The sequence below is a fragment of the Clarias gariepinus genome, chromosome 17 (assembly GCF_024256425.1).
Source record: "Clarias gariepinus isolate MV-2021 ecotype Netherlands chromosome 17, CGAR_prim_01v2, whole genome shotgun sequence".
NCBI lineage: Eukaryota > Metazoa > Chordata > Actinopteri > Siluriformes > Clariidae > Clarias > Clarias gariepinus.
The window spans coordinates 1,104,601-1,121,400 of record NC_071116.1 but is presented as its reverse complement, the minus strand read 5'-3'; the positions used below and the strand labels follow the sequence as shown (position 1 = coordinate 1,121,400).

General features: G+C 38.5%; 1 protein-coding gene and 1 non-coding gene across 2 annotated transcripts; both read right to left on the bottom strand.

Annotated features, from left to right (window-relative positions):
* Positions 1-6,976: 6,976 nt before the first annotated feature.
* vamp2 (vesicle-associated membrane protein 2) lies at positions 6,977-13,955 on the bottom strand. The gene is made up of 5 exons (XM_053515806.1): positions 13,624-13,955; positions 9,574-9,676; positions 9,009-9,167; positions 8,844-8,895; positions 6,977-8,546 (listed from the first exon to the last, which is right to left on the bottom strand). Coding segments are annotated over exons 1-5 (333 nt in total). The 5' UTR covers positions 13,626-13,955; the 3' UTR covers positions 6,977-8,529.
* Positions 13,956-16,232: 2,277 nt separating this feature from the next.
* On the bottom strand, positions 16,233-16,314 carry trnal-aag (transfer RNA leucine (anticodon AAG)). The gene has a single exon. It is a non-coding gene; the product is annotated as a tRNA-Leu (tRNA).
* Positions 16,315-16,800: the final 486 nt, after the last annotated feature.

The window sequence follows — 16,800 nt, the reverse complement described above, 5'->3', positions numbered from 1 at the left end:
TATTAATGGAGAAAAAAAACTCCAAATCTACATGGCCCTGTGTGAAAAAGTGATTGCCCCCGTGTTAAAAAAAAACTTAACTGTGGTTTATCACACCTGATTTCAACTTCTGTAGTCGCCCCCAGGCCTGATTACTGCCACACCTGTTTCAATCAAGAAATCACTTAAATAGGAGCTACCTGACACAGAGAAGTAGACCAAAAGCACCTCAAAAGCTAGATATCATGCCAAGATCCAAATAAATTCAGGAACAAATGAGAACAAAAGTAATTGAGATCTATCAGTCTGGTAAAGGTTATAAAGCCATTTCTAAAGCTTTGGGACTCCAGCGAACCACAGTGAGAGCCATTATCCACAAATGGCAAAAACATGAAACAGTGGTGCACTTTTAGGAAGGTGTGTGTCCCGTTACATCTGGCGTAAAAGTAACACAGCATTTCAGAAAAAGAACATCATACCAACAGTAAAATATGGTGGTGGTAGTGTGATGGTCTGGGGTTGTTTTGCTGCTTCAGGACCTGGAAGGCTTGCTGTGATAGATGGAACCATGAATTCTACTGTCTACCAAAAAATCCTGAAGGAAAATGTCCGGCCATCTGTTCGTCAACTCAAGCTGAAGCGATCTTGGGTGCTGCAGCAGGACAATGACCCAAAACACACCAGCAAATCCACCTCTGAATGGCTGAAGAAAAACAAAATGAAGACTTTGAAGTGGCCTAGTCAAAGTCCTGACCTGAATCCAATTGAGATGTTGTGACATGACCTTAAAAACGCGGTTCATGCTAGAAAACCCTCAAATAAAGCTGAATTACAACAATTCTGCAAAGATGAGTGGGCCAAAATTCCTCCAGAGCGCTGTAAAAGACTCGTTGCAAGTTATCGCAAACACCTGATTGCAGTTATTGGTGCTAAGGGTGGCCCAACCAGTTATTAGGTTCAGGGGGCAATTACTTTTTCACACAGGGCCATGTAGGTTTGGATTTTTTTTCTCCCTAAATAATAAAAAAAAACATCATTTAAAAACTGCATTTTGTGTTTACTTGTGTTATCTTTGACTAATAGTTAAATGTGTTTGATGATTAGAAACATTTTGTGTGACAAACATGCAAAAGAATAAGAAATCAGCAAATAGTTTTTCACACCACTTTATATCAAATGGATTTCCCCCATAAGATATAATGGGAACTCCATTGGTTCATTCTACAACCCAAAAATATTCATATAAAAATTAATAATATAAAATAAAAAGTAAAAATAAAATGAATTAACCTGCACTTTACCTTTGAAAAGAATCGTAGCTGTAGTAATTGAGACCAGAGAGAGGAAAAAAAGGGGGGGGTGCTGTGTAGGACACACTCAGACACACACACCATTTTACCGATAGAGACTTTCACTTAACCAAGCGTGCACACACAGACACAAAAGACACAAGTCTTGTTTTTACAGTAAATTGTACTTCTTTTGTCATCAGCCAAATACACTCCCTGTTCAGTAATCAGATGAGAAATGGAAAAAGTAGATCGGATAAAGATGTAGTTTTGTCTTAAAGGGGTCATCCAGACACATTTTTCATTAAATCTTTAGGGTCCTAATGAAAAGTTTGTAATATATTTAATTAAAAATTCTCAATGGTTGTGTAAAAAAACACTATTTTTAACTGGTAAAAACTAGCTCTGTTCTCAGCAACTTGTTTCAGTACATGTTCCTTTAAATGCTCATGACCTCTGCTGAGCCTGACCCCCCCCCAGTTCTGTGGGGCGTGTCTTCACAACACACGTGGGGTATAGCCACGGAAGTGTAGTCCAGTGCGGGCAATGCTTTGTGGGTAATGCAATCCAAACTGGAAAACGCTGGAATATAGAGCCTGAGCATGTTTTCTTAGGTAGTTTTTGGTTTGATTTAAGTACGGAACCTACGCGGAAGTTTGTAATATCGCCTGACAACGCAGAAATTAAAAGAATGGACATGCATCGACTCGATTTGTCTTTCTCATCATTGCATGGGCATGAATTAACGGACTGTTACGCTGCCGCAAGCAACAACAACAAAAGCGGAGAAACTTACTGAGAGAGATACGGACGCGATGTGTTTACTGATGTGTTTACATGACTTCTTAATCTTCGACAGACATCGTTATAAACCATCTAACGTAACAAAGGTAAGCATAATATAGTTTTCCGACTACGTACACAGTTTGCAACTAGACAATCACCTTAATGCATTGTTTATTATAAACGGGCGATTAGGGATTATATAGAGACGGATGTACATAGAGAAGAAGCCATAACCATGTTCTATGAGAATGTAAGTTAACTTACACTCCGCATTTATTGTGGTTATTAAAAAGGCGATCTGCAAAGAGTCATAGAAAAAGAAATTACTCACTGAGCCTGGTGAAGATGAAGCAGGAACACGAAGCGTTAGTACAGATCCATTTTTTAGGAGCAGCTTCCTAGTAAAACCTGCTTTATATTGACCCGCGTTTATAAAGCAGTCTGGTGAAAAATGATTAGCGCAAACATGAACGCATTTAGGTAGATCGGCGGAGACGTTAGCTTTAAAAACTAAATTTAGCCACTGCGTCCTCAGTGGCTCAGATGTCGGTAGTGAATGACGACTGCTGTGTTCACTATTACACCCAACAACTGTACAACACACTCGCTTAGGCGACATTTTGCTCCAGCGGCGAAAAACAATGGCCGACAGCTTCTATTCACTCGGGGCGGGTCTTTGCTAAAACACCAGTGTCAATCAACTAGTGTAGGAGCGGCCTCTGTCGGTTTGGCGTCACATCGACAGGCATTTGCGATTGGCCAGATTTCAGAAGGGGCGTGTTATTGTAATAAATGAAAAGAAAACCACTGGGCGGCTCTTTATCATCGTAGAGTGGTTGTGTACGCACTCTCCTAACACACAGTTCAGTCCAAACAGCTTAAAAAAGTGCATGTAGGCCCGTATGACCCCTTTAAAATGACTCCAGTGTGTTAAAATTCACTTATACCACTTCAGCGCTGTTATTTCAGCAAAAGTGAAAATATGAACTAATCCCAGTAAAAATATTCACTTTATTTTATCTAATTAATATCTATTGGTGCAGGTGCATCAAGTGTGAGTAGAAGAAATAATTTCCCTTAGTTTAGTAATAGGAAAATATTCCAAATATTCTAGAAGAGTCATTCACTGACTTTCCACTGTGGACACCATGCATGAAAGGGTTAAATATGAAAATTTATCTGAACAACTTCCTGGGATCATTCAGCCATTTAATTTAAAATGGTTCAGTAATGTTGAATGAATAGTGAAAATAATTGGAGTGGCAAAATAATTTTAGTGATTTGTGACTTAACCCTTGATCAGGCGAGGACCATATCTGGAAATTCAAACGTTGCTACAAGTGCAAGTTTCGGCACCTCATGAAAAGCATATACAGTATATTTTTTAAAAAAAAGTTTTTTTTCTATTTTTGCACATTTCTATGTTTAAATAAATGTAATTTACTTTGAGGTTTAAAATTTTGAAAAAATAAGTGTATATACATTTGGGCCCCTCTGTATATGTATAATATCCAATTCTTTATCCATAGGGTTTAATAAGTTGTTGTTAATAAGATGAAATAACAGCTACAACTCTTCTGGGAAGGCTTTCCACAGTGTTTATGGAAATTTTTGAGCATTCCTTCAGAAGCGCATTTGTGAGGTCAGACACTAATGTTGCACAAGAATCCCTGGCTCGCAGTCTCCGCTCTAATTCATCCCAAAGGTGTTTTGTGGGGTTGAGATCAGGACTCTGTGCAGGCCAGGCAAGTTCTTCCGCACAAACTTACTCTTTATAGCCCTTGCTTTGTGCACTGGTGTGCAGTCATGTTGGTTAAGAGTTCCTTTCACTAGAACTAAGGGGGATAGCCCAACTTCTGAAAAACAACCAAACATCATATAATCCCCTCCTTCACCTTCAAGTCAGACAAGTACCGTTCTCCTGGCAACCACCAAACCCAGACTCATCCATCGGTTTGCCAGACAGAGAAGCATGATTCATCACTCCAGAGAACACGTCCCCACTGCTCTAGAGTCCAGTGGCGGCCTGCTTTACACCACTGCATCAAATGCAGTCAGGTGAGGAACCATATGTGGTTACTTTACAGACCTTGATTTGCCACATAAAAATGACAACCATGAATTGTAAGAAGAAAAAAAATTATAAAGTCCTTAAAATTTTTTTCATTTAAATGTTTGAAATATTACATTTTTTAAATGTAGGCTTTGTAGCTCATTAGCTTAAACATTTTGTAAATTAATTTTGTTATTATGAGCTATAAGTCTGTCTACATTTTAGAAATTCAAAGTTTGAAAATATTTTATATCCTTAATTGGTAAAAACAAACAAAACCTCATGGAGAAGTGATTGAGGACGTAATGATTCACATTCGGGAGAACACTTGCACTTTCAATGTTGAGTATTTCCCCTTAAGTAAAGGCTGTCTGTAGAATCATTAATTATGCAAAGAACCAGACAACTGAAGAAGCCATGCTCAGACGTGTTAGATAAGTTACCTTATAAAAAGAACATTATTATTTTTTTCATATTGTTGGTTAGCTTGGTCATGTGTATGAAATTTTTTCATTGCAAAACACCATCTTTTAACAGACCAAAAAAAAATTCGAATAATAACCACAGCCCACACACTCGTTTGTTTTTTAATCATATATTTAATTCATGTTGAACATTGTCATTGTTTTCAAACACACACACATTGTAAGTTCTAACTCGGAACGATAAACACAGGTCATCATAATTTCATTATTTTTCCCAGTATATATGTATATTTATATATTTATATATTTATATAGAATCCCAAAATGTTCATCGATATAATTAGACATTGACAGATTTACTCTACGACGGTTTCCGTGGATGTCTGATTATCGAGCGGTTTTCTGATAACATCGTACTTTATCCTGTTTTTAGTGTCTGGAACATTGAAGACAAATATGTGGATAGTGTATGTAAATAAATAAATAAATAAATTCTGGCTTTGTTGGCTGCGTTGTCCGTGTTTATCCGACCAGGTCCCTCCGAAACGGCCAGACGAACAGGGCCAACACAAATCTACAAATCTAAACATTTCTGAGTTAAATTATTAAAGAAACTAAATACAAATCTTTTTAGGAACCAGGCTCTCAGCTCTGTGTCTCGTAGTAGCAAATCCAGGAGAAACTGGGTAATATGGTATACGGCATATTGCAGGTTCTTTCACGTTCATAATGACATCATGCAAGTTTGACGTAGACCTAATAATTTTCTACACATCCCGACAGAGACAAGAACCAGCTGTGATCGGTTACGTCAAAGTGTGACATCAATAATATTGAAATAAGCTAGCTAGCTAAACAGACTATGCGTACAAATTTCACAACATGCCCCGGGCAAGCAGCGAAACGCCATTAAGACACAAGTCCTGTCGCTTTTATTTGCTACTACGAGACGTTCATCCATCGTGACCCGGATGCCTAAAAATCCTTCACATATTGCCTCTCAGAAACATTTCTATTTTATGGCGCATAAATACGCAGCCTCCTTTCTAAACATTCTATTCCTCAAAAAGAACCTGAAAAAGAAAAAAAACGAGGTTTCCATTATGATGTCGTCCGGTTATTAAACCCCGCCCCTTTACTCTAGTTTAAAAAAAATAAAAAAAAATTATTTTCCCTTTCCCCAAATCTAAGCAGATTCCTGCTCCCCTGAAGTAAGCTTTACTTAAATCTAAAAAAAATATATAAAATGAAAAATAAAGTCAAATCCAGTTTAAAAAAACAAAAGTAAGTCATGATGTCCTGTTTTTTGTTTTTGTTTAAATTTCCCTCTGACAGCGCACAAGAAGATGCACAAACCTAACCAGACAGGAGCGGTGAAGTTACCCATGCCTGTTCCCCCACCACACACACACACACGCACACACACACACACACACACACACACAAACCTTCACAAAGCAAACAAAAATGCATCAATCAAACACACAACTGTTTTTCTTTATTATTATTATTATTAATAATTCCGTTTCTAATATTTCTCGTGATTTGTCCGCGGTGTACAAGTCCTACCCCAGTGCTATGCCAATCAGCCGAATTTAAATATTTGGATGTACCTGAAGACATGGGGCCCCCGTCCCCCAGATCCCCCCCCCCCCCCAACAGAACAACACTGAACACATTATAGTCGTTCCTTCCTTTTTTTTTTACAGCTACAAATAAATCAGCATCACAAAGGGAAAAGGAATAGCAATAACAGAAATAACAGAGTTGTGCTATCAGTGTTGAGTGGCTAAGACTAGCGCACACCTTCATCACTAGCCCCATCATCATCATCATGTATACGAGTCACTTACCGTCTGAGCGTGGGGTTTTTAGTCTGAGTGACTGCTGCGAGGCGTGGAAGGAAAACGTTTTTGTCCCTGAACCTGTTTTTGATGGCAGTTTGGCAGCGTTAGCAAGACAACAAGGTCTTTGGTCAGTTAAAGTCCTATCAGTTCTAAGATTATTAAGTTAATAATAATATTATTAATTATTATTATTATTATATTAACAAAGTCAGACTTTGTTTTTTATTTTTTTTATAAACAAAATGCTCCAAACTGAAAAGAGTAATGTTGTGTGTTGTGCAGATCTCCACAAGCTATAGCTAGCAAGCTAGTTAGCATGGGTTCAGCTTGGTTTTCTTCCAAACTGTGGGTAAATCCATAGCTGTGTTTACATCATGCTAGCTATCTAGTTAGTTAGTTGGTTAGGACTTAACTTTAATGACTGATGGGCGGGATAAAAATAATTATTTTCTCCACTGTTTACACTAGCTGATTGCCATTACGCAGCACGGAAAATTTAGCGGAAAAAAGTGGAAGCTAGGGGTTAGTTAGCTAGGTGGCTAGCATAACTGACTAGCATATATTCTTGTGAAATTTTATCCAATGATTACAGCAAAATTACTGGAACAAGGATTTATTTCATGACACTTTTCCTGAAGGAATAACATGACTAAGAGCATCTAAGATGGCACCGTCCAGCTCCCACACACACACGCACACACACACACTTTTATTCCATTAAGCTACTCTAGTCTTCACTTGGTAAATCCTTGTCATTTAATCCAGTAGCTAACTGTACATATGGTTGTGGGGGAGGGGAGATATGAACAGAAGAGAGCGGGCATTTGTGTGTCTGTGTGTGTGTGTGTGTGTGTGCGCGTGGTAAAGGATCACGTGTGGCTCCAGACATCATTACTGACTCATTTCATGCTGACAGATTGGACCTACGTGACTGGAGTCCTGCATGTGTGTGTGTGTGTGTGTGTGCATACACGTAGGTGGCATTATATTATATTATTGTATGTATAAGAGCAAACCGGTACGAGCAGTGTGGACATAAAGGGATGGAAAAAACACAAAAAAAATCCCCCCAGGTGCTTGGCAGTGTACAAACTAGACAGCTAAAATCAACAAATAAAGACACACACACACACACACACACACACACACTCCAGGTGATGGGTTGGTCCCTTTTCTACATGTGAAAAAAATTCACACAAATACAATATTCCTCCTTACAAACATAAAATCTAAAAAATAAAAATAAAAAAAAGAGCAGTAACGCAGGAATAACTCGAGCGGTGTGCTTTTCGTTTCGCTGGCAGCTCAGCTGGACTTTTAGGTTATTATTGTTATAAGTATTTTTCGGGTTTAAAAGCGCCATCAAAAATCAGGTTCTTGTGCAAACTGAGCTGGTTCCTATTTTATCCTCGTGGTGGTGTGTGCAGCGTTCCTGCCAGGTACAGCGTGTTTAAGAAATATTCCTGTTGGAGTTTTACAGACAGCGCCGTTCTACCCTGCCATAAAGGAATGTTTAAGAGATAAGACACTACAGACTTAATAAAAAATAGAAATCTATCGCCCTTGGTCCAAATCATTTCTGTGGCAGTTTACAAAAGTCTACTGTTGATTAGAAAGGAAAAAAAGAAAGAAAGAAATACAGATGCACTGACAGAGAGAGAGAGAGAGAGAGAGAGTTTTGGGGTTTTGGAAGAATATCTCGGTTAAAGAAGTAAACTACGAGCATAGAATAACTGACACACATCGTGCGATGTATATACACACAGATTCATAGGCAGTTTTTTTTTCAAGCCAAAGAAGTCATACAAAAAAACAATAAAAATAAAATAAAATAATAATAATACAAACGCACACCCACACACGAAGTCTACAAATAAAACTCTACGAATAAGGACAAGTCTTACGCACAGCAAGAGATTTACCGGAAGGGGATTACCGTCTGCTTTCAGAGATCTCAGAAAAGCGGGAGGTATTTACAGAGGACACACACACACACATACACACACACACGCGCGCGCACGCTCAGAGGCCGGACATGTGGACGTAGAGAGACCGGGGTCCGTAGAGGGGAGTCATCAGGACTTGGGGGTTTGTGGGTAGTGATTGAGTGGCTGTAAATCAGGCGCAGGGGGGAGTAGGAACCTCGGGCTTTAGGTGCTGAAGTAAACTGAAACACAGAACACCAGACAGAGAGATTTTATACAAGGAAGCGCTTAGAAAAAGAGACAAGGAAATAAAAAAGAAGTATAAAGACAATTAAAGTTAAGAATTAGGCTGCAAATTATACCGCAAGAAGATGAAGGAAGGGAAGAAGGATTAAAGGAAAGAAAAAATTAGGAAAGGTAGGAAGTAAAGAATGGCGGCAGGAAGGAAGGACAGGGACTGAGGGAAGTTGAGAAAAAAAAGGAAAAATGGAATAGAAGAAAAGAAAAAAGAAAGAAAGAAAGAAAGTGACTGCACTTACCGATGATGACGATGAGCACGATCACACATATCACACCCAGGATTATCATCATCTACAGACAGACACACGGAGACACAGACAGAAAAACTCATTATAACGACATGATGTTTCCTCTGAATGAATGCCAGGCGGTTCTCGGCTGTATGAGATTGTTGGTGTCTTTACCTTGGCGTTCTTCCACCAGTATTTATTCTTGAGTTTGGCGGCGCTGGTCTCGAACTGAGAGGCTCCGGCCTGCAGCGCGTCGGCTCGGTCGTCCAGCTCTGAGAGCTTCTGGTCCCTCTCCAGAACCTTATCCACGTTCACACGCATGATGTCCACCACCTGAGGACACGTCCAGAAGAGGGGGTTTTGGGGTTATATATGTATACACTCTTTAAACAAAAAGCCCAGAGGAGTCCTCCATAACACACTTCACCTTCTTCATGTTTAACATGAAACACGAAGCATAAAGCATTTACTCCTCAGGCTGAACACAGTGTTATAGGAAATGCAGCTTTACTTTATCACCCCTTCATTACTTTTTACATTTGATATTTAAATTATTTTTGATTTACTCTTTAAGATTTAAGATTTGTTACTAATGTTAGAGCAAATTCCAGAGCTCGCACTGAACTAAAAGAGCTTTATTTCCTCCTAATTGTGCATCTGCAGCCTGACACACCAGGAACCATGCTGTGAACCTGGACGCTCATCAGACAGGTAAACGTCCAGCCTCTGTCCCTCTCACCTCGTCCACCTGAGCCTGCGTCTGCTGTAGGCGGCGGTTGCTGGTCAGGTTGGGAGGTGGTTGATTCCCTCCTTCGGGGGCGCCGGCTGGGCCTGGAGCAGACCTGGGGGGGTCAAAATCAATACACAATCAATACACCTTAACTGAAGAAAGGCTGCAAAAGGGACAGCAGAGTCAGGACTTTATTTAAAAATCTGCTGAAAAATCTTTTTTTAAAAGGCCCTAAAGAAAAAAAGATATTAGTACTCATAATTTAATAACATGTATTAAGCATTTTTAAATTTATTCAAAATAGAAGAGAACTGTCTGTAGACCATTTAGTCAAAGATCAGGTCCAAAAGATCAGACGAATGTAATAAACAATAAAATCAGTCTTTCATGAAGAAAAAATACAATTGATAAATCATTATAAATAAAGATTAGGTGTCAAGGCTTTTCTGTAAAATTCAACCCTTATGTTTCATCATCATCATCATCATCATCATCTATACAAGCTTATAAATTATAACAAATGCTTGAAATCTGCTCGAGTTTTTTGTCATCTGCTAATCCACACACACCGTCCGCTCGCTGCATAATACAACAGATATGAAATGACGCTGGTGAAGATCAACACTTGCTTCCTCTGAGACATGTTAAGGTGTCATCTTTGCTCATGCTGCGTCACAGCGCTAAGTAACACACTTAGAGGAAAGCGCTATCCACCCTCTTACACATGCATGAGCTCACAGCTGCTAACGAGTAGCCAGTGTCTGTGTCATTGACAGCAGAGAGAAAGAGAAAGGAAGAGTAATACCACTCCCACACACACACACACACACACACACACACACACACACACAGCTACAATTCTCCTCTTTGAGTTACAAGCTGAGTATTTAAGGAGCCCTGGTGAGGTGGGCGTTGTTTTGGGGAGGCGGTTGAGCTTCAGAAATAAAATCAGCATCACTCTATTTTAGAAAAGTCCAATCTAGTCATCAGATGAGTCAAAGGCTGAACAGCTGGTAAACAGAATCCCTGCTTTAACTAAGCAATAATCTCTAATTTAGCTTGACCTCTTTAAAAAAAAAATTAATTCACGTGAAAAGGACAAAATGAATGAAAAATGAAAATCATCACTTTATTTTTCGCCTGTTGTACAAACATACGATCAATAATCCTGATCCTAACACGCAATGTCTTAGCATTGGTTTAAGGCTCTATAAGTGTTTATAAACTACACTACGGTTTATTTTGAATGAATTTATGATGAAATCGTGAGCCGTGACAAAAATGAGTGCGCATGTGAAAATAAGGAACCTCTGCAATTCTCAGATTTGACCACCAGACGGCGACAAGTCAGGAGATAAAGGTGACCTCTGAACGCTGAACTGCTTCTGCTCCGTCTCATCACACATTTGTGTCATTTTCTTTTAACACTGTTACAATATATTACTTGTTTCATTTCTTAACTTAGCTCTAATTAACAGTGCGGATGAAATGAGAAAACAAACGGATGTGTTAAAAACCGGACGTTCCTGATTTGGTGTTTTCTTCTCATCCTCTGCCTCCATTTCCGCCTCTCCTTCTCCTTCACTGCTGTCTATATTTAGAGCGTTTAGTCCCCTTCAGAGAGGACGAAAATCACCAGCAGCACGTCTCCACACAGGCAGGACCTCAGAGGCCTGTGCCCACATCACCAAAACCATCCTGATCAAATGATTGAAGCTGTTTTAAAAACAACGTCTAATCCGTGTCTGGAATTTAATAGTAAATCTGAATCTCTCTTTTAGCTAGCTGTGTACTGGAATTTATTTAGATGACCTTTGAGGTTTTCAATATTATGAAGGCTTTGTATTTTTTAATTGTCACATTATAAAAATAATCACACGTAGAAAAAAGAAGGATCACATCGGAAGTGTATGTTTGATTGTTTTACCCAAAACAGGAATCGTCAAATTCCATTTCAGAAGCAAACTACATCAGAGGTCTTAATGCTCCTACGTTTTAAAGAATCAGTCTAAAAATAGCATGTTTTATCGCTGATGTTATAAACCCGTGCTAAACAAGGGCGACAGTGCGTAAATAAATGCCCTTTGCACAGGAAGCTGGCAAAACGAAATGCATTTATGGTTAAATGAGAAAAGAGAGGTCTGATATCATACAGTAAAAATGGGATAAAAAGGTTGACAATTTGGCCCTTAATGTGTTCAAATGCAAAGTGTTTTAAAGCTCCAAATGAATTTAATGTGGAACCGAAAGCAGTGCAGCTTGTGTTCATGGATTTTTGTCGTTATCTTTCTTTTTCAGTGAACTTCAAGAATTTTATTATCAAGCATCAAAAACTCACATATTAACTACAGTATTTAAGGAGTATGTTTTATGAGTTAATGACTATCTAAAGCACAGGTCACACACCAGAGAGCATTCTCTTTAATAATTTCTTATATCAAAAGATTTCATCAAAAAGATCGTGTGACCTTTTTAAAAAAAAAAAAATTAATGATTGGACAAAACGCATTAACCTCAGCCTCACAAACCCTCGAGACAATTTCATAATACATGTGCTTAAATATAATTTTTTTTTAACCGTGATTTCGAAAAAAATTGTGCAAGGTTGTCGTGTTTGTGAATAGCACACAATTTCACACTTGGGGATTGGCTCATTTACATATCATGATAAATCAGCAACACAGCCAGGACATGTCCTCGATTTAAATCTCATATTTAACTACTTGGTTTATAAATATATATATTTTTTGTATATCACATGATCAGATGATCCCTGGATTTCCCTCTCAAACATCATTTAATCCACAGCATCCTCCTTCTTTAGAATACTAAATAATGAAATAAATAAAAACACTCTACTTACTATCTCACCATCAAATGATAATAATATTAATAATAATACATGATTAATCGACTCCTCTCTTGTCAGGTAGAAGAGTCTTTAACAAAGGGATGTGATTAGGATTGCGAGGTAATCTGGTGGTGTTGCAGGGCTCGCAGCTCGCTCAGCTCGGAGGAGGCTGGGGCTCGGCCATCTTGCGCAGGAGACGTGTTAGCGCCAGCCATTTGGTTACAGCCTCCATGCAGGAGCAGAACAACAGGAGCTTTAAGAGCTCCTAAATCTCCTAAAGAAATTTTTGAAGGTATATAATAAACCCAAAGCAATAATATTTGCAAAATATACCTCATTCAGTAAGGGTGTGTGATGAATTGCCCTGTTTTTTACAAGAGCAATAACACAATATGACCCTCCCAACCCCCACCATCACCATCACAACCACCAGCACCGAGCAACACGTCTACAGGTAAAGAAATAATAAGAACAAGAAAGAAAAACAGAACGAAAGCTATGCTACTTTATTATTTCATGACTGACAGGTGATCGTGGTAATGCAGATTTAAGCCAGGATTTAGGCCGGATCTCATCTAGTTTTATAGCTGAGTATAAATAATAGTATGTTTAATGTAAATGGATGTATTCAAAGCATATTGTTAGAGAATATTACTCAAAATTCCAGATCAGTTAACAAAATTTCCAACAAAGCCAGTCTGATCCGGAGCCTATAGGCGTGTTTCGGCCATGTCTGCCCTCACCCATAGATCTATCTATACATAATGCATAACAAATAATACAAGACAAAATCATTTGATTTGATAACCAGACAGGAATTATACATAACTGATTTCCTATTGGAAATATTTTAAAACTATTTAACTACATGTCTTCTTCTTATTATAATCTTATTCTACAAATCAGGAGTAACCATCATCTGAGGCTGGAATCATTTTTCTTATAAATGCAATACAGTCATAAACATTCAAACACATCCCTAAGAATCCTGATATCTCCTTTAAAAAACAACACCGTTACGTTTATTTATATTTATAGTGTGTGTGTGTGTGTGTGTGTGTGTGTGACGCCATAATGCCTCTCACTATACCCAGAGCACCTTCTAGAAATAAGCATCCGCGCACGAGCTCGCTAATCCCAAACTAAAACTGGAAAATTAATATTAATCATAATAATGATAATAATACTGTACATGAATGAGTACTTACATTTCTCTTTAGTGTTGGCGCGGTGCACACACAGATCCGACAGTAAGGTGGTGTGTGTGTAAACGACACGACGGTGTTTTTTTTTCTCGTTCTCGTTATTTTATTATAAGGACGCGCGCGCTTCTTCTCGCCAACCTGCGCACACGCACGCTGTTCTTTTTCTTTTTCTTTTCTTTTTTTAATATATACGCATATATTCCTCAGCGCTGTTTTTTAATTTATGTATTTTAATAAATGTATTTTAATATCGATTAGCGGCTTCGGCGGTGTGTCTGCGCTCCGGCACTGAGCAGCCTGCGTGCATGAAAAATGGATGCTGTCGGATTAACAGAACAGAGAGAGAGAGAGAGAGAGACAGACACACACGGCTCACTGACGTCACTCATCATCCGGGGAAGCTGCAGGTTGGTGAGGGTCACCATGGCGACCGCGCGCGCTCTGTTCAGCGGACTATCTGATCGCGCTTTGATGTTGCCATGCACGCGATTTTCACGCAGCCCGTGGTAACTCACTTGGGTGTGCATTGGTCATGAAATCGCATGTGACGTCATGCATATCATGTGATCAAATGTGTGTTTTGAGGAGAATTCAACCACGTACGTGTCAAAAGTGTAAATAGAAATAAAATCCTTAATTTAATCCGATGCCGTTTCAGGGCAGTGCAGGTGTGTTAGAGCATGATGGCACAGGATCAAGTTAAGTCAAGTCGGCTTTTATTGTTATTTCAACCATATATGGTTCAGTACACACCGACACGAAGAAACATTTCTCTAGGACCAAGGTGCTACATACAACATAAATGAACAAAACTAACTAGCTAAGACAACTAAGTAAAAAGACAGAAAAGACATCATAAAGTGCATGTGCAAACAAGAGCAACAAAACGACACAATGCAATGCTCTTCAATACTAAACATTTTTGTTGAAGTAGCAGCAAACATGAAAAAAATTGTGTGGCTAATAGCTATATATTTATAGCTAATAAACACTGTGCAAATAAAAAGCTATTTCATGTTGGTGTGTGAAATTGCTAGATGTATGAGGCGCCGTATAGGGCTTAAATCAAACTTCACTCATGCACACACATATGAAACTTGCATACACAAATATGAAACACTTACACATACATATATACTACTAAATGCTTAAACAACTACATATGAAATGCGCGCGCGCACACACACATACATATTTTCCACACACAAGTTTGATTTAAGGCCTATACGGCGCCTCATATTGATGGGATAGGGCTTTATTTAGGTTTTACCTAAAGCCACGTGAACTACCAATCTTGCTAGTTTATACATATAGGATAATTTAATCAGAAATAGAAAAAAAAACCTTGTTAATTATTATACATTTATTTTCACTGGAATTAAATTAAATATTAAAATCACATGCAATGTAGTGTATCAGATTAAAGTTTGTTTTTAGGGTGGATTTGGATCTGGCAACCCGCCATCTTAAACCTTTTAATTGAGGAAAAAATTCAATATAATATATTGTTATCCTAGCTAATGGGCATATTTGCACTTTTTGTTTTGCTTTTTGAATGGTTCTTAGATAGTTTTTGTTCATTTATGGTGCTATTTTTTTGTCTTATCTAGTCAGCTAATTAGTTAGATTTGTTAATTGATGTTGTATGTGGAGGAAAGTTTCCTTGTCTACTGAACAGCAGATGGTAAAAATGACAATAAAAGTCTCATTGACTTTAAATATCTAAATAATCAGATAGATAGATAGATAGATAGATAGATAGATAGATAGATAGATACCATTTAAAAGGACCTTAAATCCTCTATAGCCTGTATTCACACAACACTAACTAGAGCAGTAGTAGACTGAGACAATAAACCAGCTGATCGGTCCATCCCAAACCGAACAGAGACTAAACCCTAACCCCCTGACTCTAGTGTGACTTGGTAGTGCGCCACCTGTGCGCTCCTGCTGTTTGGGATAAGAGCCATGAAAAACATGTGAGATGGAGGATAAAGGACGGTTTCCTCTGGATACACTCCACAGGATATAAATTATTTTAAAGAACAGATAATATAATGGGTGTTTATCAGTGAAAGTGAGAGGCAGATAAAAAAGCCCTTGTCTGAGTTTATAACAGGGGTATAATCCTGTGGTTTAGTTTATGTCGGTGAGGATGTAGGTCAGAAAATTAACAAAATGGCGGTATGAGTTAAAGCATCATCGTCTACTTACTGCCTAAAGGTATAAAGCGACCTTTAGAGAGGTGAATCAGAAAAAGAGAGGTGAATCAGACTTGTGAATTTATGTATGTTATGTATTTTTAGTGTGTTTACATTCATTGAGTGAGAAACAATATGTCCGTGAAGATGCTCACTCATCCAGGTGAGGTAATCTGGGAGTTAGATCATGTCTCTGTTTAACAAGATGATGAGTCCAGTCTACATGTGACTCACCTCCCCGATGAGGAGCAGTATGGTGGAACGGAATAATGCACTCTCATTAGAGCTGTAATTTCCTTATATTCTCTACTTACGGATTATTTGCTTATGTCGGGGTGACGCCACATATCAGACGGCCAGGCAAATGGCCTGGTCTATTTTTCTGTTAAAAATAATTAAAGAAAACATGATTGGCAGCGGTGGGATTCGAACCCACGCCCCCGAAGAGACTGGAGCCTTAATCCAGCGCCTTAGACCGCTCGGCCACGCTACCTTACTTGAGAGTTTAAAACTTAGGCTTTAGAACAGTGACACTTAGACATGATGTATATGTTGTAAGATAATTTTATGTTTAGTTTAATATTATTACGCTGTGCGGTATGTCTACATATGTACTGCTTTTAAACGAAAACCTACTGGTGAATTAAACACAAACCTCCTTATGTGAACAATAACGTAATTTGACTTTTTCTGTATGAACCTGTTTTTCTGTATGAACCTGTAAGCGAAAACTAAGTTGTTATCTACGAGATCTTTCCTTAACTCGTGTTAGAGTGATTATGATTTTTTAATAGATGAAATGTGTGGTGAAAATGTAGTTTTATTTAAAATACACCGTATGTAGTTTTGATGTAGCCGACAATCCCCGCCTGCTGTGCTCGGATTGGCTGGTACATACGACACGTTCTTTAGCTCCTGTTTTCTCAACCTAGCTTGACTCCTCTGCCCCGCCCTTTCACTTCGAACCACAATAAATGTG

Bases quoted from the DNA above. Each gene is read 5' to 3' on its own strand.
- vamp2 (XM_053515806.1), bottom strand. The intron at 9,168-9,573 runs GTGAGAGGGACA...ACGTGTCCTCAG, and splicing joins CGCAGGCTCAGGTGGACGAG to GTGGTGGACATCATGCGTGT. The intron at 8,896-9,008 runs GTAAAGACACCA...GTCTGTCTGTAG, and splicing joins ACTGGTGGAAGAACGCCAAG to ATGATGATAATCCTGGGTGT.